The sequence below is a fragment of the Malaclemys terrapin genome, chromosome 9, assembly GCF_027887155.1.
Source record: "Malaclemys terrapin pileata isolate rMalTer1 chromosome 9, rMalTer1.hap1, whole genome shotgun sequence".
Lineage (NCBI taxonomy): Eukaryota > Metazoa > Chordata > Testudines > Emydidae > Malaclemys > Malaclemys terrapin.
Genome location: NC_071513.1, coordinates 95,155,995 through 95,176,597, shown reverse-complemented (window position 1 = coordinate 95,176,597; position 20,603 = coordinate 95,155,995). Strand labels below are relative to the sequence as shown.

The 20,603-nt window shown below is 41.8% G+C and overlaps 1 protein-coding gene across 4 annotated transcripts in view; it reads right to left on the bottom strand.

Moving 5' to 3' along the window:
• The window catches only part of MFN1 (mitofusin 1), a 47,748-nt gene that overhangs the window by 2,876 nt on the left and 24,269 nt on the right, over positions 1-20,603 (bottom strand). For all 4 annotated transcript variants that reach the window (XM_054039028.1, XM_054039029.1, XM_054039027.1 and 1 more), the window contains 7 exons: positions 14,456-14,577; positions 12,739-12,865; positions 10,091-10,195; positions 6,569-6,671; positions 5,093-5,322; positions 3,858-4,013; positions 2,525-2,721 (listed from right to left, as the gene is read on the bottom strand). In XM_054039028.1, the coding sequence (XP_053895003.1) occupies positions 2,525-2,721; positions 3,858-4,013; positions 5,093-5,322; positions 6,569-6,671; positions 10,091-10,195; positions 12,739-12,865; positions 14,456-14,577 (1,040 nt within the window). The remainder of the gene's footprint in view (positions 1-2,524; positions 2,722-3,857; positions 4,014-5,092; positions 5,323-6,568; positions 6,672-10,090; positions 10,196-12,738; positions 12,866-14,455; positions 14,578-20,603) is intronic.

The window sequence follows — 20,603 nt, the reverse complement described above, 5'->3', positions numbered from 1 at the left end:
TCTCAGAATCAAGTTGCTGAGTAGGGAGCCACCTAAATTAGCTAAGAATGAAATGCAGTGGACTGGGTTCAGGCTTAGGCCTAGGTTCACAAGGGAATTTGGGTGCCTGACAGGCTGAAGGGAGGGGCCTATCTATGCTTGGGATTCTCAGCTGTGAAGCCTCTCCTGGAGTTGGGCACCTAGGTCAAATCAGCTCTGGGGCTGGGGGCAGGAGGGCAGAAAGAGGGGGGCTCTATATCTGATATCCCAGAGATTAGAGCACTCACCTGGGATGTGGAAACCCAGATTACAATCCCTAGTATTTAGGTCTCTTACCTGCCAGGTGAGTGCCCTGACCACTTGGCTTTTAGAACCTTAACGAGTTTAACTATAGGCAGTGTTCTGAAAGGACTGCTTCCCTCACTCCTCAGGTGTCTCTGATCTCAGGTTATTGATTACTCTGGAATGTCTCTCCATCTCTCCTGTTGGAGATGGTCCATTTTGTATAAATAATTAAATAGCCATTGGACAAGAGATAAAGGGAGTGACTCGATAGCTTGGTGGTTCGGGTTTTCACTTGAACCCAACTCTCCCACCTCCAAATCAGGGAGAGGAGGGATTCAAACTTGGATCTCCCACATCCCACGTGAGTGCCTTAGCTGCCAGACTATGGGGTATTCTGGGGACACCCACCAGCTGTCTGTTATGTGTGAGGCATGATCCGATAGGCATACTCTGAGCACACTTCCTGGATCAGGACAACAGGTGGGAGAATACCTCGTTTGAGAAAACCACACGGACTTTGCTATGAGTGAGGGCTGTGAGCAACTAGTTAGCAGCATCAAGCCTTTAGGCACGGTTCCCACCACTAGGCATGTGCAAAGCTGTTGGACTTAAGCTCTTAGGCCTAAGTAGCTTTCTCAATCTAGCCCTTAGCATCTGAATGAGTTTATCGTGAAACACGGAACAAGTGTCACCAACATTCAAATTGAGCAAACTGACAGCTTTGATAGAGTCTATATTCATTTGACTTTTGTCATCGCTTCAAACCGTGTTCACCACATTGAACGCTCCTTCCACTGACTGACTGTCCCTGGTAAATACAGAGCCAGTTCTGTTTGGAACAACAATACCGAACGAACATTTTGATAGATTAAATGAAAAACCAGGACAATTCAAACTGGCTCAGAAAACGTTCCTGGGACACCGAGACATCTTACAAAACCTCCAGGACTGTCCCGATAGAACGGAGATGTGGTCACTCGAGGAGTGAGGGAAGCAGTCCTTTCAGAACACTGAATATAGTGAAACTGGTGAAGGTTCTAAAAGCCAAGCCATCATCCTGAGTCTTAAGTGATTCAGTGTTAGTGAAAAGGATGCGACTATGGCTGCCTATTAGAACAGAGACGTACTCTCATATTTATACAGTAAGCTGCTTGGCAGAGAAACTGCACATAGCGATTGAGAATCATTCTAGATCCTCAGATGGATACAAGTTGGGGTAAGAATTTCACATTCTGCTGTTTTGCCAGGGTAAGCACAGTTATCATCAGGCACAAATTAACTGTAGGACTTCAAATAATTATGCTGTAATACCCATATGAGTTGTCTCTTTTGTTATTGTGTAAATCCCCCATTTATCCAAAAGAAACAGACCATTTAAAAAGGCATCTTAAACACAAGATAAAAGGCTTAAATGTTACAGGCCAAGTTCATCCCTGGCATAACTTAATCCACTTCAGCCTGATTTAGATGGAATTACGCTAGGCATGAATCTGTCCCACCATCCTTTTTCCATAAGTGCTTTTTATTGTACAAGTCAAAACGTCTCTGAATGATGGGAAAAGAAAGGCATTATTTTCATCTCTCTGCAACAGCATGAATATTTTTTGCTGCTAAGTGCTAATGAAAAATTGCATAATGTAAGTGCTTAGGCACTAAGGAAGCTTGCTGGCGACTGCTCTTAAACATGAACTGGACTAGTTTAAAGTCAAGTAAAGAGAGTAAGAATGCGCAAACCAAGGTTAACAAAACTACAGCTCCAGAAAAGTGATGCTTTTTCTGTGAAACAATGTCCATAAAATTCCTTCATTAAAAATAAGCATTTTGTTAAAGGGGCTCAATCAACTTAAAAGCCACACTTCTGAGAAGTTCCCCTCCCCCCTTGTTCAACCACCACCTAAGGCTACTGTAGCTGAAAGAATATTTTTTCCCTCCACTTTGTGTATAGTCATTTTCTTTCTCCCCCGGTACGGTCAGAAAGGTAATCGTGGCTATGTGAGGTCTTTACACGAACAGTGAAGTGCAAAACAGGACTGTAAAACCATACAAAATATGAAAGGGGGATTCTTTGCCACCATAGTAATCGACCCAACTTTAGCTCATTTTTTTAAATTGAATCGATTTCAAGTTGACCTTTAAACCTTCTTACTTAGCATCTTTTCAAGTCTCTATTGTAACTTTCATTGATAAATACATGCACATAGATTATCCACTGAAATGTATTTCCTGTATTAGTGACTACAGTGATAAGTATAATACTTACTGTTGCACTTGATGGCTGCAATTTGCACTAGTAAAACTGACAATCATCTGCAATTTTTCAGTAGCATAGTTTACAAACTGCTGTTTAAAGGCTCTCTCTTTTGCCTTAGTTGTCCAGGTTAGTCTCTCATAGAGATACAATACTCCATACATGCTTAGGGAAAGACAGATGAGTTTCCAGCCTACAGTTCTCCAAACCTGAAAAAGAAGCATCTTTTCATGACCTGAGCTGAGTTATGTGACAGTCGCTCTATGGAATGTATTTTGTCAGAGTACGGTCAGAATTAGAAGAAGATAGAAAAGTGTCAACTTCCTGTTTAAGGTTTTTGCTCTCTTTGTACCTTTCTGTCCGACTGGATTAACAAAACATGTTTTTCATCCAGGTAGCACTGCAGAGCAACTCAGCTACATCTGCCTTGTGCGTCAGCTGCAGAACTGTTAGCTAGATTCAGATTACAGAATCTTTATTGCTAGTGATAAAGTAAGAGGCAGAAAGCAAAACTCTCACCAATTCCAAATTGAGTCTGACAAAAAAAAAATCAAATCATTTTATAATTTAAAAACTGAGCACATTTGTATGGAATAAATATAGGCTCCAACATGACCCTACTCAGCCAGTTTTCTTATTACATACTTACTACGAGCATTTAATGCATCTTATACCCTTTACTGCAGTGCTATTTAGCCATGAAGATGTAAAGATTTTGCTGCATTAGACAAAAAGTATTTATCCTAGATACCCCATCTAGTTTGCAAAGTGGTTCTGATGCCAGAGATCTTGCATCCCTTATTCACATAAGTAAGAGTTGCAGGATTGGAACCATGGTGTAGAGTCATATAGGTTAGAGTACAGCATGACTGATTCCTGGAGCCTTTGCCTATGACGAGTAAATTTAAAAAAACCCACAATGGAGACCAAAGAAATCTAATAAACTGATCACTCAGTTTAAGTATTTTAAATTAACTATTCTGTAGCCATTTACAAAGAAACCTTGGCTAAACTGATTAGCAAACAATTCTTTACTGTGCTAAATACTAATTTTTAGATTTCACCTGTGATTGCAAGGGGCTTATCAAGCGCACGAAAGGAAAGTGCACCTATTGTTTAGTAAGACTAACTTCATTCGACATAGTTCTTTTTAAGTCATGAGTTGAATGGAGCTATGCTGATTCATGCCATCTGAGGACTAGGCCTATTGCTAATTAGACTGATTCTAAAGAGCAAGCATGAATTCTATGCAGCAGTGATGGCATCCCAAACAGTCAAAAGAGTACATTTGGAATAGTCTCTGCCATGCTTTCCATTTATAGAGGTGGTTGCTAATGCTACTTGCCACTCCTCCAACGATGATGATGCTCATAGATGTCCGTGATGTTAGTGAAGCTAAACTCGTTACCAAAGAAACCATGAGTTCCTCCTGTGATATGTTCTCTGGAGTTACGGCAGGAAGACAGGTGGCAGAGGGGGTGGAAGCTAAAGGACGAGGGATCTAGAAGAGCAGAATAAGGCAAACGGAGTGATAAGCATTATGGAACTCTAGAACAAACTGCTTGGTTTTATTATTTATTTTGCTTTCCCATAAGCAGGGTTAAAAATTGTTTGTTTGTTTGTTTTTAAGTGGATAAGATCATCGGAGATTCAAAAATGCTCTTCATTTGTTTAACCCTGAACAGCAGTAATGGAGTATTAGTTGTTCAGCAAACTGATTAGTAACTTAACAAGAGATGGGTCTTTCCTGAAAATCTCCTCATCAACCCAGACAGGGGTGGGTCAAGAAGCGAAGAGCTGCCCCAAATTCCTGAAATATAATTAAGGCTTCTAGAATGGACTGTAGTTAGTTCTGTTCGATTCCCACTCTGCCTCATCAACTCCTAGCCACTCTCCACTATTCTAGCAGCCCTGTGCCCATCTGGCAGTTCTTTCAGCCCTTCACTCCCCTACAAATGGACCCATCCACCCATGATTTTTTTTTTTTTTTTTTTTTTTTTACTTTGAAGCTAGGGCAAAGTTCTAAGTGGACCCTAGAACCAAATTTCATGGTGACCTCATGATGGGCTGAACCAAAATCCCAGATCTGAACAGCCTCTCCAGCTTTATAAGGGGAGCAGGGAGGGATAACATCTGGAGCCCTAGCGGCTATTGCTACATTTATCACAACAGCAGGAAACCATAGTTTCTTTCCACTTGTTAGTGTTGACATTTAAAAACTCCATTGCCCCAACTAGTCAGACAGTCCATAAGATTGAGGGAAGTAGGACTGGCTTTGCTCCACTTTAATTATACAAAAACTGTAAATGAAGAGGTGACCACAAGGTTAGATACAGAGGTAAAACAAAAATCAGAGTCCTCAAGAACACACAGTAGCTGCAGGAAGTACTAGAAAGATGTTCTGGCTCCATTTCATCCATGAATATAACCCAGTAATAACAACCCTCACCAAAACAAGTTTCAGACAAAGGGAACATGGTGAGCAGACAACACACCAAGTTATTAATACACATGTAAAATAATGTATAGAAAACATCAGATACAACCCAATCCATTCTGAAAGACCTGGGAAGCACTCACCTGTGAGGTTGGATCTGCCAGCCCGAGTAGCACTCTATGAGCATTCTTTGGGCCTAGGAAGCGGTTTACAAGGGTGGTCCACCCCAGGGAAAAGCGGAACGTGATATCCTCTTGAAAATCTGAACACAGACTGTGACAGTTCAAATCGTAACTGAGGTCAAACTTCCTGCATGGAATTAGCAACTGAAGCTGATTCTGAACACCAGAAGGTAATAATGGCGTCAGATTTTCTAAAAACAAAGTGGATGAGCAAAATTCAATTACTATGCAAAACTTTACTCCATCTTGGGATGGTCATATGATGCACTAATTCGAAATTCAAAAAGCCAGATACAAACACCTAAGCAACAGTATTAACTGAGGCCTAACCTACCAGTTTGTCTACTTAGCAATTTGCATTATAATTAAGAGAGTGCTCAGCTCTGTGCACTGCACAGTTTAAACGTTATTTGTCCCATTAGGATCAACTATTGATCATTCCAGCGAAACAAAATGGAAAAAGAAAAAGCCATCCAGAAAGGCAGTGGTGACAAGAAGGGGAAAAATGGTCAGAGATTAACTGAACCAATCAGAAAGATCTCTAGCTAGAGTCCTGAAGTCCAGGATGGACAAAGGACTACTTGGCCAATCCCAATAGCCTTGGGTAGAAATAAAGAAGAGGTGACTTCTCAAGATCTCAGGAATAGGTCACTAAAGGCTTCATATATTTCCTCAAGACCTGACTGTTTCATTAGCAGGAATCAGTTCAGACTGGGTGGTTGGACTGGTGTTTAACAAAAGGAGTAGAGAAACAGGAGACCGCACCAAAACGTGAGCTTCAGGATAGAATCCTAGTTTGCACTGAGTGAACTAGGATAAGGCTTACACTGAAGAAATATCTGACAATCAGGTACTGCCTATATTTTAACACTGCCACTGTCAATTCAAGTTATTTTACTCAGTTCCCTTCCCTAAGCTAGCCATACAGAGGTTAAAGACACACAGGAAGGGAAGAAAGGTAGCAGATCTAGAGTCAGTGGGGAAGTCCTGTGTTCTAATCTCAGTTCTACCACTAACTCAGTGTATCACCTCAGGCAAATAAATCACTTAATCTCGGTTTCACAGCTTCTCCAAATCGGGATAATAATTACTCCTACCCAATCCGCACAAGCCCTGTGGGAAGTAACAGTTGCATAGCACTTTGGATCTGTAAAGCGTTATAAGATTATAACTCAGTAAATCCCAGTCACAGTATGTAATTGTCTAGACAGGAACAAGTAAAAGTAGGAATTTACTTGGATTAAACATTGTTAAGGGAGGAACGGTTTCTCCATTATTCATGTGTACAGTGCTTAGCATATGAGGCTGTGACCTATGATTGGGACTTCTTGATGCTGCCCCAATACAAACAACAACTTTACGCAGACAAAGTCCTTTTTGGGTTAAGCTGAAGACTCATATTTGTGTGAAAGTAACATTACTCTGTATAAATATTACCAATCATTTCCTGCTGTGACTGATGCATTGACTGATTGACTTCAGCGGAGCAACGGTCAGCCAGGTTTTTTCCCAAACCATCTTCTATGTGCTTGTTGAGCTCCTAATGTTTCATGAAGAAAGCATGTACATAAGTTAATATCAACAAGCCAGCTATGTTAGAACAATTTTGAAATATGCTGAACGCAAGAAATCCCTATAATCTTTGAACATATTGTTATCCATGGTGGGGAGGAGGAGAACTTGGAGAATGATCATGCACTCAAATTATAAATTCTCATGGTAAACTACCGTATATACTCGTTTATAAGACGAATTATTTTAGTAAAAAAGGGAAGCACCGGAGAAGGGGGTCGGCTTATGAACGGGTATAGAGAGGGAGAGGTGGGACACAGCCCCTCCCCCCAACAGAGGGGGCAAAGAGAGGCTGCACAGCCAGCAGAGCCAGAAGGGAAGAGGCGCGGCCAGAGTGTCTCCGCTTCTGGTCACGTTGCTCTCCCCCCAGCCTCCGAAGCAGCTGCGCCACCCGGCCCGGCCCACCGGAGAAGGCTGCGGCCGTGCCGCCTGTCCGGCCAGAGCAGCTCTGGCCAGGCCAGAGACATCCTCACCTGGCCCACCCCAGCTAAGGTGGGAAGGGATGGGATGGGGAGAGTGTGGGAGTCCCAGGCTAGTGGGGTCATATGGGAGGTGGTCACAGGAGTTACTCCCCTGACCCCCAGCTTCTCCCCCGCCAAATTTCCCCACCAGTTGCTGTCCCAGCCATCAGGGTGAGCCGCTGGCGCACCGGGACACTTTGTTTACTTAGGTTTACCTCTGTGCCTGCGGACGCTCGACGTAAACAAACTGTCTCGGCCCGCCAGCGGCTTATCCTGATGGCCTGGGAGCCAAAGTTTCCTGACCCCTGAATTATAGGGTCGGCTTATGAATGGGTCATAAAAAATTTCCATTTTTACTTATCCATCCTGGGGGTGGCTTATAAACGAACCAGTTTATGATTGAGTATATACGGTAACTAGAATTTTAAAAAGGGCTGATATCTGTAACATTGCGATCATTAAAAAAGTAGCTGAAAAATGTGTCTCAGTTTTCAGTACAACTGTTTCAGAGAGAATGATGCAGGAGTGGGCAAACTACGGCTCACCAGCCTCATCTGGCCCATCAGACCTTTTAATCTGGCACTCAAGCTCCATTGCCCCTCTCCTGCCAGGGAGCGGGGTCGCGGGGTTGCCCTGCTCCGCCCGGCGCTCCTGCATGTTCAGGACCTGCGTGACGGGCGTGAGGGCATGCATGTTACTCCAGCTGCACAACCCAAATGCACTTCACATGCCATCAGAGCCTGGAACGTGCAAGTCCACATGCCTGCTACTTGTTGGCTTACGTGACACTGATGTTTTAGTAGTGTTAATTTTCCATTGTTAAGGGTGACCAGCTGCATTGTTCACATTAATCAAAGAGGGTATGGAAAGGGGGTAAGTGTGGTTTAATTATTGTAATACGTTGTTATGACAGTATATTTATAATAGTAAGTAAGGTTTTATGTTTATTTCCACTAAAATGTATCTTTATTAAATAAAGTTTATTTGAATATCTCTGAATTGTTAAATTCCATGAGCATTCATGGCTCGTCATACGATTCCCATACCCAGATGTGGCCCTCGGGCCAAAAAATTTACCCACCCCTGGCATAATGCCACTATATTACTTTGGAAAGTCAGAATTGTCTTGGTTTGATGGCAACCACCTCACTGGCCTGAACAAAGAGAAACCAATCAACAATATTGGTGGAAGTCAAAGTATAAATGCTTTGGGAGCAGTGATGGTAGGTAGAATACTCATTCAATCCTAGAAATGTAGATTACTTGCTCAATAGAAGACTGACTCCACACCATTAAAGTCAATGGAAATTTTGACATGCACTTTAATGGGAGCATGATCAGGGCCTCTGAGTACCAGGCTCATGAGACTATCTTGGAATGTATGCTCCTTTTAAAAGTTACTGTTAAAGTTGGTAGAAATTCAAACAACAAAAAATGGCCTTTTTTTAAAGTGAAAATTTCCACGAATTGTTGTGTCCAGTGAATTTGTGACTTTTTGTAATTGAATTTATATCAAAAGTATTCTCAAAGTGGTTAGCAAAATGTTTCATCTATGAAAAACCAGTAAATATAAACCAAACTAAAAATTTTAGTGACCATTCTGATAAAAATTTCAATTAATAAAAAACTTGAATTCCCTCTCCCCCCGAACTCTAACATGGAAACAATTCCAAAATCTTTTGCAACTTTCTCCCCATCATGTTTAGTTATTGTAATCTAATTTAATAACAGAAATACACAGATACATTGGATAATAAAACTGTTAAGAAAGAACACTACCTACACAAAACAATGTACAGTTATTCTTGGGGGAATTTAAAATTCTGTATCTTTTATTTGTCAAAACAACAATATAATCACACCAGTATTTTGGTACTTTATTTCAAAATACCTATCAGCAAGTATGTCTGTAACAATACAGACAACAAAAAAGAGTCTGTCCCCCGTTCCCCCCGGAGCAGAGTTAAAGAAAACCCTACGACAACCCACTTCCTGTTTCTCTGTTATGCTTTTGTTGGGCACCTCAATCTGGGTGTGTCACATGTGTCAACTGGGCACATATTGGGGGAAAGCTCTGCCGCTCCCATCTCAGACACCCCCACTCTCAGAGCTCAGTCACGGGGCACCCTGCCCCAGATACCTGCACCCCCTAGTCCCCAGAGCCCAGCCGGGACACCCTCCCCTCCCCCAGCCCAGACACACACACCCTTATGCCCGCCCGCGTCCCCCGCTCCCCAGACAGCAATGCCACCTATCCTCCCAGAGCCCAACTGCAGGGCACCACCCCAGCCCAGACACCTGCACTCCCTAACTCCCCATGGCTGGGCTCTGGGGGGGGTGCCTCCCCAACCCAGACACCTGCTCCTAGTTCATAGCTTTTACTATGTTACTTTTAATAATTCACATACTATATACTCCTGGGGGAATTCTGCACCACTGCACAATGCAAAATTTGCAAGTTGAAGAGCTGGGCTCTGCTGGGTCCAGCAACCCCTAATGGCAGCCAGCAGCTCCGCAGGACCGCCTCCCCCTTAGAGCCCAGTGAGAGAAACAGCCTGATGCTGGGTCCTGGACTTTATGGAGTTTTCTGCACACTGCCTGCTGGGAACTGAAGCTGCCCAGAGCTCTCCAGCTTCCCCTCCTCCCCATCCCTGGCAGTGTCTTGTATTTGTGAGCTGGAGAGCTGGGCTCTGCTGGGTCCAGCAGCCCCTAATGGCAGCCAGCAGCACCAATTCTGTGTGTGTGTGGGGAAATGAAATTCTCCATAGAACATTAATTCTGCGCAAATTCTACATTGTGCAGCGGCACAGAATTCCCTGAAGAGTATACAGTGCATGAATTATTAAAACTAACATACTAAAAGGTAGAACTAGGAGCCAAGGTGAATGACAAATTATTTTCATCAAACCACTCAGGTACTACTTACACTTTTATACAGCTTCAATACTTGTGAAGAAGGGTGAAAATCAGAATAAAATTCATCAACCAAAACAGAGAGTCGACAAATCTCATCAGTCATCGCAGAAGAAACCTGAAAATGTTAAAATGTAGACATGGCAATAGAAGATTTCCATTAAAACAAAACAAAACAAAAAAATGCAAAGGAGGAAATTATTAAAATGCTAACTGCAACACTAGATTATTTAGGTTAAAAACATTTTGCTCATTATGATGATTAATCAAAAAATGTGAACAGTTAGCAGTCTGTTGTTCAAATCCCCCTCCAATGTAAAGAGCACCTCATGAATTAGCTAGTTCTGACAGATAAAGGGGGCCACCATCTGCAGCCTCCGACCTTATTTTTCCAGACATCTCCGTTAAAGAAGATTCCAGAAGTAATTTAAGAATGGCTACTTCTCCTCCTACAGTAACCGCAGTCTTTTGAGATGCATTATCCACATGTATTCCACTTCTGGTGCACATTCACCCCATTCATGGGAGATCAGAATCGATTTAAATAGTGGCGGCCAATTGGGACATTGCCTTCTGGCACCTGACAGCTGAAGACAAAGGGTGAATCGAGTGAAACCTACCTTCAATTCCTTCACTGAAGCAGAATCCAGTTGATGTAGGATTCCAGAGTAGCAGAGAAGGAAGGCGGGTTGTGGAATACATGTGGACAACACATCTCAAAGAACTAGTTATGTCTACGCTAAAAGCTATGTATGTGTGCAGGGGGAAATCGCATCTATGTACTCATGCTAGCACTCTTCCAACTAGTGTTTATAAATGTAGCAGTGTAGCCAGACAGCAGTGTAGCCACACGAGCACAGGGAGCACAGCAACAGAGGCAGGGCTTAGACTTGCTGAGGCTACATAGGGCTGCACAGGTGAACCACCCTCAGTTCCTTCTCTACCGCAAAGTCCCACAGAGGAAACTCCAAAGCAGAGGAGAAAGAAATACACTTTGAAGAACGCAGTTACTTCACAGGGTGAGTAACCTTTCCTCCTTCTTCAAGTAGTGTCCCTATTGGTGCTCCATTTCAGGGGACTTTGGAGCAGTATCCCCAGGAGGAGGTGGGGGCTTCGGAATAGAGTCCTGAACTGAAGACAGAACTGCACTGCTAACTGCTGCATCAGATCTAGAGGCCTGGACCAAGACAGTGTTTGGAGAAAGTACGTATTGAAAACAATGTGGTAACTGTGCAGATCTCAATTACTGAAACATCCTTAAGTAGGGCCAGCAACATTGATTGTGACCTTGTACAGTGGGCCAATACCCTAGCAGGAAGTTGGGCATTGGCAGCATCATAGCAAGTGAAAAGACACGCTGAAATCCACCTCAGTAGCCTCTGGATAGAAACAGTGGATCTCTTAGATCTGTTCACAATGGAAATAAATAGTCTAAGAGGTTTCCAAAATGGTTTGGTCCTATCTAGATAGAAGGCCAATGTTCATCTGATGTCTAAGGTAGCTTCCTGTCCTGAGTTATATGGTTGGAGGGTGGGGTGGGGGGAAAAGTTAAATGGATAGGACTGGTTCAGATCAAACTCAAATGACACCTTACGTAGGAATTTACAGTGCGGACATAGGGGAAACCTTGTTTCTGAAGAATACTGTAAAAGGAGGATCCACCATCAAGGTCCTGATTTCTCCACCTCTTCAAGCCAATATAACGACTATTAAAAAAGGCCATCTTCATAGACTGGTTCAGAAAGGTACAGGTCACCATTAGTTCAAATGGGGGTCTTGTGAACTTCGGGTCCTCCCAGCCCCGTCAGTGCCGAAGGAAACCGTAGCCTCTATGGTACCAGGCAGAGAGGTCCATGATTCTGAGACCGTTGACCTAGTGGGAAACCAAGGTCTTTTCGGAGCAAACTTCCTGGGGCCTCTGGAGGTCTCTGGAACCATCCCCTTTCTGTGGGGTATTGAGCCGAGGTCGAAGGGGCACTAGATCTGCCCAGAGACTGAGGTACAAGGGATTCTCCCAATCTGGCTCTGAAGCAGGACAAAGAGAGCTTGATCTACTAATTCTTCCTTGCCCTGGATCTAAGGGCTGAACAGAAGTTACATTTCTGTGGAATGTGTGACTCTCCTAGGCAGCTAAAACACTTGGAATGGCCATTGCCTTACTTGCTGGGAGGCCATCCCAGTTAGCAATGTTGAAACCCAGAGAGCTTGGCATACCCTCCCAAGGAAGGCAAGTCTCCCCAAAGAGAGGAGAGAGGAAAAAAGGCACTCATCTCACTAGTAAAACTAAACTAACAACTATATTAAGCTAAACGAGTACTTAAGAAAACAATTCTAATTGGATGAGGCACACTCAAGGTGGACATGCTAAGCTGCTCTCTCAGGCCATGGCAATTGAGAAGGAACTGAAGGCAGTTCACCTGTTCAGCCCTATATAGCCTTTGGTGGGGGGGTACATGAGGATGTGTGCATGGGCCACATGGGCACTGCTAGTAAAAGTCTCCAATTGAAGGCGCATGGGATACATGCACATCTGAACTGGAGCACCCGTAGGGACACTACTCAAAGAAAACCAGGGTTAGCCACCAAACTGTGAATTTAAAGATGGAAAATATTCCCTTCTTTGTTTGGATCTAAGATATTTGCTCTTTGTATGCAACCCACCTTGTTCTCTACTTCCTCAGTAACCTGTTTGATTTTTTTCTTAATATCCTCTGTTAAAATGTTCAGTTGGTTTCGAACAAATTCCAACCTATCTTTCTGGTCCTCTCGCTCTTCCATTGAATGAACTCTAAAGTAACAGAAAAGAAATCACCATCACTAGCCGTTCTCCCAGAAACATAAGAGTACAAAGAAATGTAATAAATCCAGCATGGATGAATAATTAATACAGGAGGGTTTATTAAGCAGTCAAAAGAATTGGAAGTCATATTGGGCTGACAAAGCTATCAACTGACATAAGCAAATGTCCTACTTGTCAGAATGCAAGTATAATACACATTGAGTTTACAGCTATTTCTTAATGTAACTGATTACAGTTAGCTTTTCATACAGAATCTCTGTTACAAAGAGTGCGTTTGGAATTCGGGTACCAATTGTTGTATGTATCATTACTAAAGAAAAAGAAAGGGCGGTAGGGGAAGAATCTTGTTTGTGAAACTGGCCCTCTAAGTCTTAACTTATCTCTACAAATTAGTGGAGACAATTCCTCTGACCAGACTGCCCTATTACTGCTCACTGGCACCATTTGATTGCTGCTTAACAATGAAACTGTATTTCTCATCTTGAAGACCAGGAAAAATAAAAACACCCAAACTGCACCACATATTACTCTCTCAAGAAGTGCTGGGCCCATAGCTCAAATGAGGATAGTTTAAAGGCTTAAGTTACATAAATTGAACAGCCAGTGGCCACGCCACATGCTGATTCAAATGATCTAGGGAGGGGCAGAGCAGAGTTAGAGAACGAAGCAATGGATGCAAGAGGAGGACTTCAAGAGTGGCATTCTTAGAATTAATCGAAGATCTGACAAAATGCATCAGATTAGGGATGTAAATGCAAAACTCTCAGAAGCTGGTGCATTCAGGAAGGGTCTGAGATTTAGTGGGGGGATTGTGTAGTCCACTGAAGGATACATTATTGAGGAGCACAGGTAGAAAGGAGGGAAACTGGAGAGGTTAATATACAACAGCACATTAGCTGGAGGTAAGAAAAGACCAGGCATCAAGGGCAGTTAGGAGAAATTTTTTTACTCAAAGTGCGAAGAGTATGTGACAGTCTCAGAAGCAAAAAAATCAATACAATTGTGAAAGTATTAGATAAGCAAAAGGAGGAAAGAAATATTACTAGGAGCAAAGGTGACACAGACCAGATTGCTCACATGAGCTCCGTCCACCCAAAGTGATATTTTAACCACTGGCAAGCTGCCTGGCTGTCACTTTCCCCTCACACTCTCCTGCTCATTCACCCTTTTCCCTTTACAGGACATTATAGATGAGATGGGCTTCAGTATTGCTTCTAAAATGGTGGTTACAACAAGAAAGACTCCTTACAGTTCTAAAATGAAGACTCAAAAAACAAGCTCATAGGGTCAACTAACCACCTTCGTAATCCATTAACAATGAAGAAAGCAACAACATGAATGCAGTGATCCTTGGACACACCTCAAAACTGTTTTGCTTCTCCTCACACAGAACAAGTAAACATAAGGAAATGGTGCGAGTGAGCAGTATTAAAACTGAACAGTGAAAGAAATTCCCTACCCACCTCTTGCTAGTAGGAATAAGTGAACTTTAAAGTCTAGACTAGTACAGGGAAATTAATGCAATGGAAATGGTTCTCTCTCTATGATCTGGATATACCAAAAACAAAAGACTCCTACCTTTTTTCTGCTGCTGCCACATTTATGGCGTCCATAATGTTTTTCACAGTATCTATTATCTGTTTAGCTCTGATAGTGTGCTGTTCAAACTTGGTTTTCACTGCTGACTGCGAGATACACTCCTGCGAGGGGCCCAAGCCACAACACATTACTGTAATTCCATACCAACGCTCTCAGGAATTTCAATGTCAGAAAGCACTTGCTGCTATTATCAAACTTAAACCCAAAGGAAAATAAAGAAAGGAGGAAGTGTACAGAAATCAAAGACACAGAACTGAAAATTCAAATGGCTCTATAGCAGCAAGACTGTATCTTCAGTCCACAGTGTCCACAGTAATGTGAATTGTTCTTGTAAATTAATAGCATAAAAGAAACACCATAAAAGGAAAATCTGATGTATAAGTATGAAGATAAATCTGCTCCTTTCTCAATGGTATTAAGCATTTAAAAAATTTTCCACACTAGCTTTTGGTAGTGCTCAATGTTTAGCGCTGATTCTTACAGCATTAACTAGTTTGTTATGGTTTTAATTGTCACATTAACTTTCCTGAAGGTTTCAGGGTTTAACTATTTTTACCCCCAACAAGATTGCAAACTTACGTTGATATTGACATGACTACCAGCCAAATATGCAATTTGGCCACCCATATAGGGCATTCCAAAACAAGTATTAACTTGGAAGGTGCAACAGCTGGCAAGCATTCTTTAAAATATTTTCCCCTCCTGCTGAATATTCATGTGTTAAATCTAATGATACTGAATGGTTAGAAATAATGGAGTATAAGGCCAGAAACGACCACTGTGATTATGTAATCTAATCTCCTGCTCTGCACAGGTCACTGAACTTCCTGGAATTAAAGTCCTGTTTGAACTAGAGTGCATCTTTTAGAAAAACACTAAATCTGGTTTTAAAAATGATGGAGAATCCACACAACCCTTCCTCACTGTTAAAAAATTATGCCTTGGTTTCTAGTCTGAATTCATCTAGCTTCGACTTCCAGCCACTTCATCTTGTTATACCTTTGTCAGTTAGACTGAGGAATTCATTATCAAATATTTGTTCCCTATGTAGTTTCTTATGAACTGCGAACAAGTCACTCCATAGCCATCACTTTGTTAAACTAAACAGGTTGATAGACTAAAGGTCCTCAAGAGAAGGCAGGTTTTCCAATCCTTTATCATTCTTGTCTCTCTTCTCTGAACCCTTTCCAATTTAGCAACATTCTCCTTGAATTGTGGACGTCAGAATTGGAAACAGGATTCCACTGCCGGTCACACCAGTGCCAAACACAGACTTAACATAATTTCCTTGCTCTTACTCATTATTACCCTGTTTATATATCTAAGGACCACGCCAACGCTTTTGGCCACAGCATCACATTAGAATCACAGAAGATTAGGGTTGGAAGAGACCTCAGGAGGTCATCTAGTCCAACCCCTGCTCAAAGCAGGACTAACCCCAACTAAATCATCCCAGCCAGGCCTTTGTCAAGCGAGGCCTTAAAAACCAATAAGGATGGAGATTCCACCACCTCTCTAGGTAACCCATTCCAGTGCTTCACCACCCTCCTAGTGAAATAGTTTTTCCTAATATTCAACCTAGATCTCCCCCACTGCAACTTGAGACCATTACTCAATGTTCTGTCATCTGCCACCACTGAGAACAGCTGAGCTCCATCCTCTTTGGAACCCCCTTCAGGTAGTTGAAGGTTGCTATCAAATATCCCCTCATCCTTCTCTTCTCAAGACTAAATAAGCCCAGTTCCCTCAGCCTCTCATAAGTCATGTTCCCCAGCCCCCTAATCATTTTTGTTGCCCTCCGCTGGACTCTAATTTGTCCACATCCTTTCTGTAGGGGGCCCAAAACTAGATGCAATACTCCAGATGAGGCCTCACATCTGGAAGCTCATGTTCAACTGATTATCCATCATGACCTCCCAGATCTTTTCAGAGTCATTGCTTCCCAGGATATAGTCCCCCATTCTGTATGCAAGGCCTACAAGCTTGTTCCTAGAGGTTTGACTTTACATTTGGCTGTATTAAAACAGACGTTACTGAAACTCAAACTAAAAGAAGATACAGATGATCAGTTTTGGCAAACTGAATTTATGGCCATATGTAAGACTTTGAAATTAAGCCATTTCATACAGTGCAGACCATCTACTTAACTAACTGGTTTCACACTGTGCTAATGTCTAATTTGCAGACTGAGCAAACACTATCAGTATCGTACATGTGTTTTAGAAATACACCGCTACCTCGATATAATGCGACCCGATACAACACGGGCGGGGCTCCGTGCTCCGGTGGATCAAAGCAAGTTCGATATAACATGGTTTCACCTATAACGCGGTAAGATTTTTTGGCTCCCCAGGACAGCGTTATATCGAGGTAGAGGTGTACGACTAAGAGTTAAAGCATCTAGTTTCCTTTTATCAGATATAGCTAATTATAAAGGAGCTTTTTAAAAGATACAACTGGCAGTTAAGTGCCTAACTCCCATTGACTTTCAATAATAGTTGGGCGCCTAATTGCCATGTGTGCCTTTGAAAATTTTGCTCTCACCTACCCCTCAATAATAGTTTGTGACAAGATGTAAACAAAACACTAAACAAAAAGAAACAGAATGGGTAAAAGGTTTTCTTTGTTCCTCGATGAAGTAGATCTAGAAATCAGCAATGAAAAGCCAGAGGTTCATAGTTATCAGCACATTGTTAGAGCTAGACTAGACATGTAGGAAAGATGAGAATCTTTCAAATATTAGTAGGTAGTAGATAAAGGGCTTATAGTCGTTCACTACACAATCAGAAAATCCAGTTAAAGCACTAGGAAAAACACAAGCATTAGTTATATGGAGAGAGAGAGAGAGAGAGAGAGGGGAAGGGGGGGGAATAAGTTTGCTTTTAAAGTTTATAAACATTTATCAAAAGGAAGATAAAAGCTGCTGTGCTTCCGTAATGTAACTCAGAACAGTTACCTCAAACTGCACTTCAAGTATAGCTGGTTAATTTGCCCATAAGTGCACAACTCTACATTTACTGTGCATAGCATCAGAGGGGCACTCTGTCACATCCTTAATTAATACTCCATTGCAGTGTTTATAACTCAAACTTCCCCCTCCCCACCTATTTCATGAAGCAGCGTGGCAAACAGTGACCCAAGAATGAGGGGTGTCTTTTTGACATAGCACACTAAGTGCTGATGCTCGATCATGTCAAAAATATAATTTCAAATTAATCTATTATAAAAATCTCAGAGGAAACAATTAAAACTCTCTTCCACATTCCATGAGACTGAAAAAACACCGTCCCGTCCCCCAAAGTTAGCCCACTAAAGGCTCCATGGATTAAAGATCACATCAACTAGCTTTTCTCTTGTCATGACAGGTGTATATATTCTGGGTGTGCACATATTGTAAGTGACGCGCGTAGTGTGTAATCTCTAGGTTAAACTAGCGGTATTAAGGCAATTTTTAAGTATAAGGATAAAATGTAGGTATAAGACAGCTGTGCAAGAAGCCTACAGGCCCAAATCTGTAAGACATTAATTTAAGCATTTAGCATAAGATAGGCTTATTTAGCACTGGTAAGTTGATCAACAGTGTCCCTAATTCATAAGATGGTGTAAGATATAATTTTTGCAATAAACAGTTCTGCTGAAATTCTGCACAAAATGCTGACAGATAACTGCAAGACATCGGTGGATGCCCATTTGCGTATTTTAGGATAGGAAAACTGATGCTTAACCACAGGATTGCTCTGGTAACTGACTGATGTCTATATAAGGCCCTTCATTTTCTGTTTTTATTTTATTTAATTTTTCCCCGGAATTTATCAGTTTTTATTACTACAACAACCAAAACAGGGGAAAAATTGGTGAAAAAATTAATTTTTCTGGGTAAATATTGATGTTTATTTTGGTGGACGGAAGGATGGGGAAGAAGTATTCAGGAGATTAATTTCTGATGAATGAAATTCAATGTGGTTTGTGCAGAACCAAAACAGAACTCAAAACACGACATCTCTGAGTTTAAGAAAACAATACATCTCTAATCCCCAAATAAAATTTTTCATTTGAATCAACAGTTTACTGTTGTAGACTTAGAACTATTAGCCTATAAATATTTACATTTAATAATTGGGCCACACCATTTGCAGCCCATATCCTCAACTTCATCCATTTCTCCTGTTTTTTTTTTTTTTTTTTTTTTTTTAAACTTTCGAATACTTCCTTGTGTTCTGAAACGTATTCTGATCAGAGCTTGCATGTGTGCCTGTTTATTGTGTGTATCTTCTAGACTAATACATAGCCTTACTTCAACAGGCAGTTTTGCATATACACATAGACTAATGTATTATCGTAATACATACATCTCATGCAATGTATTATATTTTCCTAATAAAACAAGTTATTTTTTTAATATATTTGAATGTTACAAAAGTAGGGCGAAAAATCAGAAAAAATACTTCTTGTAAAATCCAGGACTTTTTCAGTAAAAAACGGTTTAAATTGAAAACATAGGGGCTTACGCATATGCTAATACATTTGAGATAGGTAATTAGTATAGTAACCTATAGAATAAGGACACACCAACGTTATTAGGGTGAGGAAGTTAGTTACAGGCAAAGGAGGCTAAACATTTATGAATATTCATGGCAGCCATAGCAGCGCTAACTCATAGCCTAGACCGTTGAGACCTTGATCACTGGAATCGTTCAGCACACCTGAGATAGAATGGGATCCTCATCGATCATCACCCGTCTCCCTTCTCTTAGGTCTTTGCAAGGATTGTGTGAGTATGCATATGAAATGACACGTGATGTAAAGTTAATATTGCATTACTGTTACATTCTTGTTTGGATCACAACATTTGTGTTTACTAACCTTGTTAATAAAACTACTGAAAGCTCAGAACTTTTTTCTTAAGTGTGACTGTTGCAAACATGCACATTGGTTTTCCAATTTAACCATAATTCTAACAACTGTTGGGCTTGTCTTGGAACTAGAACCTGGTCAAACCTCAGAGTGTTAATTTGCTAAACTGGGAATTCTTAAATAACCAATACACAGTGAATAGATCAGGCAACAAATGCGGCCTATTATTAAAATGGTCTTATAATGGGAATGTTGGGCTCCTGTTTTCAACTACTTATAACTATACAAAACTAATTGTTCAGGTTGAATTTTCTCATGCTCGGTGTCTGCCTCAGGCTGAATTTTCTGGGAAAAAATCAGCCAAAACAGTTCACTTGTTTCCAAGAATAAGGTCTGAGGAAAATATATTGTTCTGCCCATGCTAAAAAAATCATACCAACCTTTTTTGAGACGTTCTAGCGTCCCCATGCTTTGGAGTAGGAACTAGATATTTGTCAGTGGGGTGAACTTTGTGTCTGAGATGTGCGTTTCACCATGCTTGTGAAAATCCCCCCAAATCAGGCAAGTGATAACCTTTTGGAAAAAAAAAACCCTGCAATTCGCAATGCTCATTAGAGACTAGCTAGAGCTTCACAGCTGAATTCCCCAAAGATTTTGTCTGCATGGAACTGCTTTCCCTGCAATTGCAGCTCTGGGTTCGTGTGTGCTGGGGCTAGGCATCAGACCTGAAAGCAGGGTAACTGTCTTGCATGTGCTCTCAATGCCTCCCCTGCTGAACCAAGGCAGTGTGGAGAAGAAAGCTGCCTGATCTGAATGCAGAACAGATAAGAGCTGGATCTAGGGGGCAGGGAATAGAGTGAGACAAGGAGCCTGGGAGATGAGAGAACTGAACTGGCTGGGTAAATAAACTGGGACAAAGAACCTGGTAGTCAGTGGGGACAGGGTATGTGGGTGAGTGATTGGAGGCTAGGGGAAAAGATGCAAATCAGATGACGAGCCATGGGAATGGGGGGAAAAAGAAGGAATGCCTGGGAGTTAATGGGGGAGACTGGGACTGAGAGTCCAGAAGAGGAGACTAGGACTGACTGGGCAAGGAGACTGGATGAAAAGACTGAGGTGTAGAGACTGGGAGTGACTAGGTGAGGAGAATAGGACTGAAACAAGGAATCAGGGATGGGGAAGAGACGGGGCAGGGTAGAAGGGATCAAGTTTGAGGGGAACATACAGAAGAGTCTGTGCCCACTAGAGTACACAACCCTCCAAAGTCTGGAAT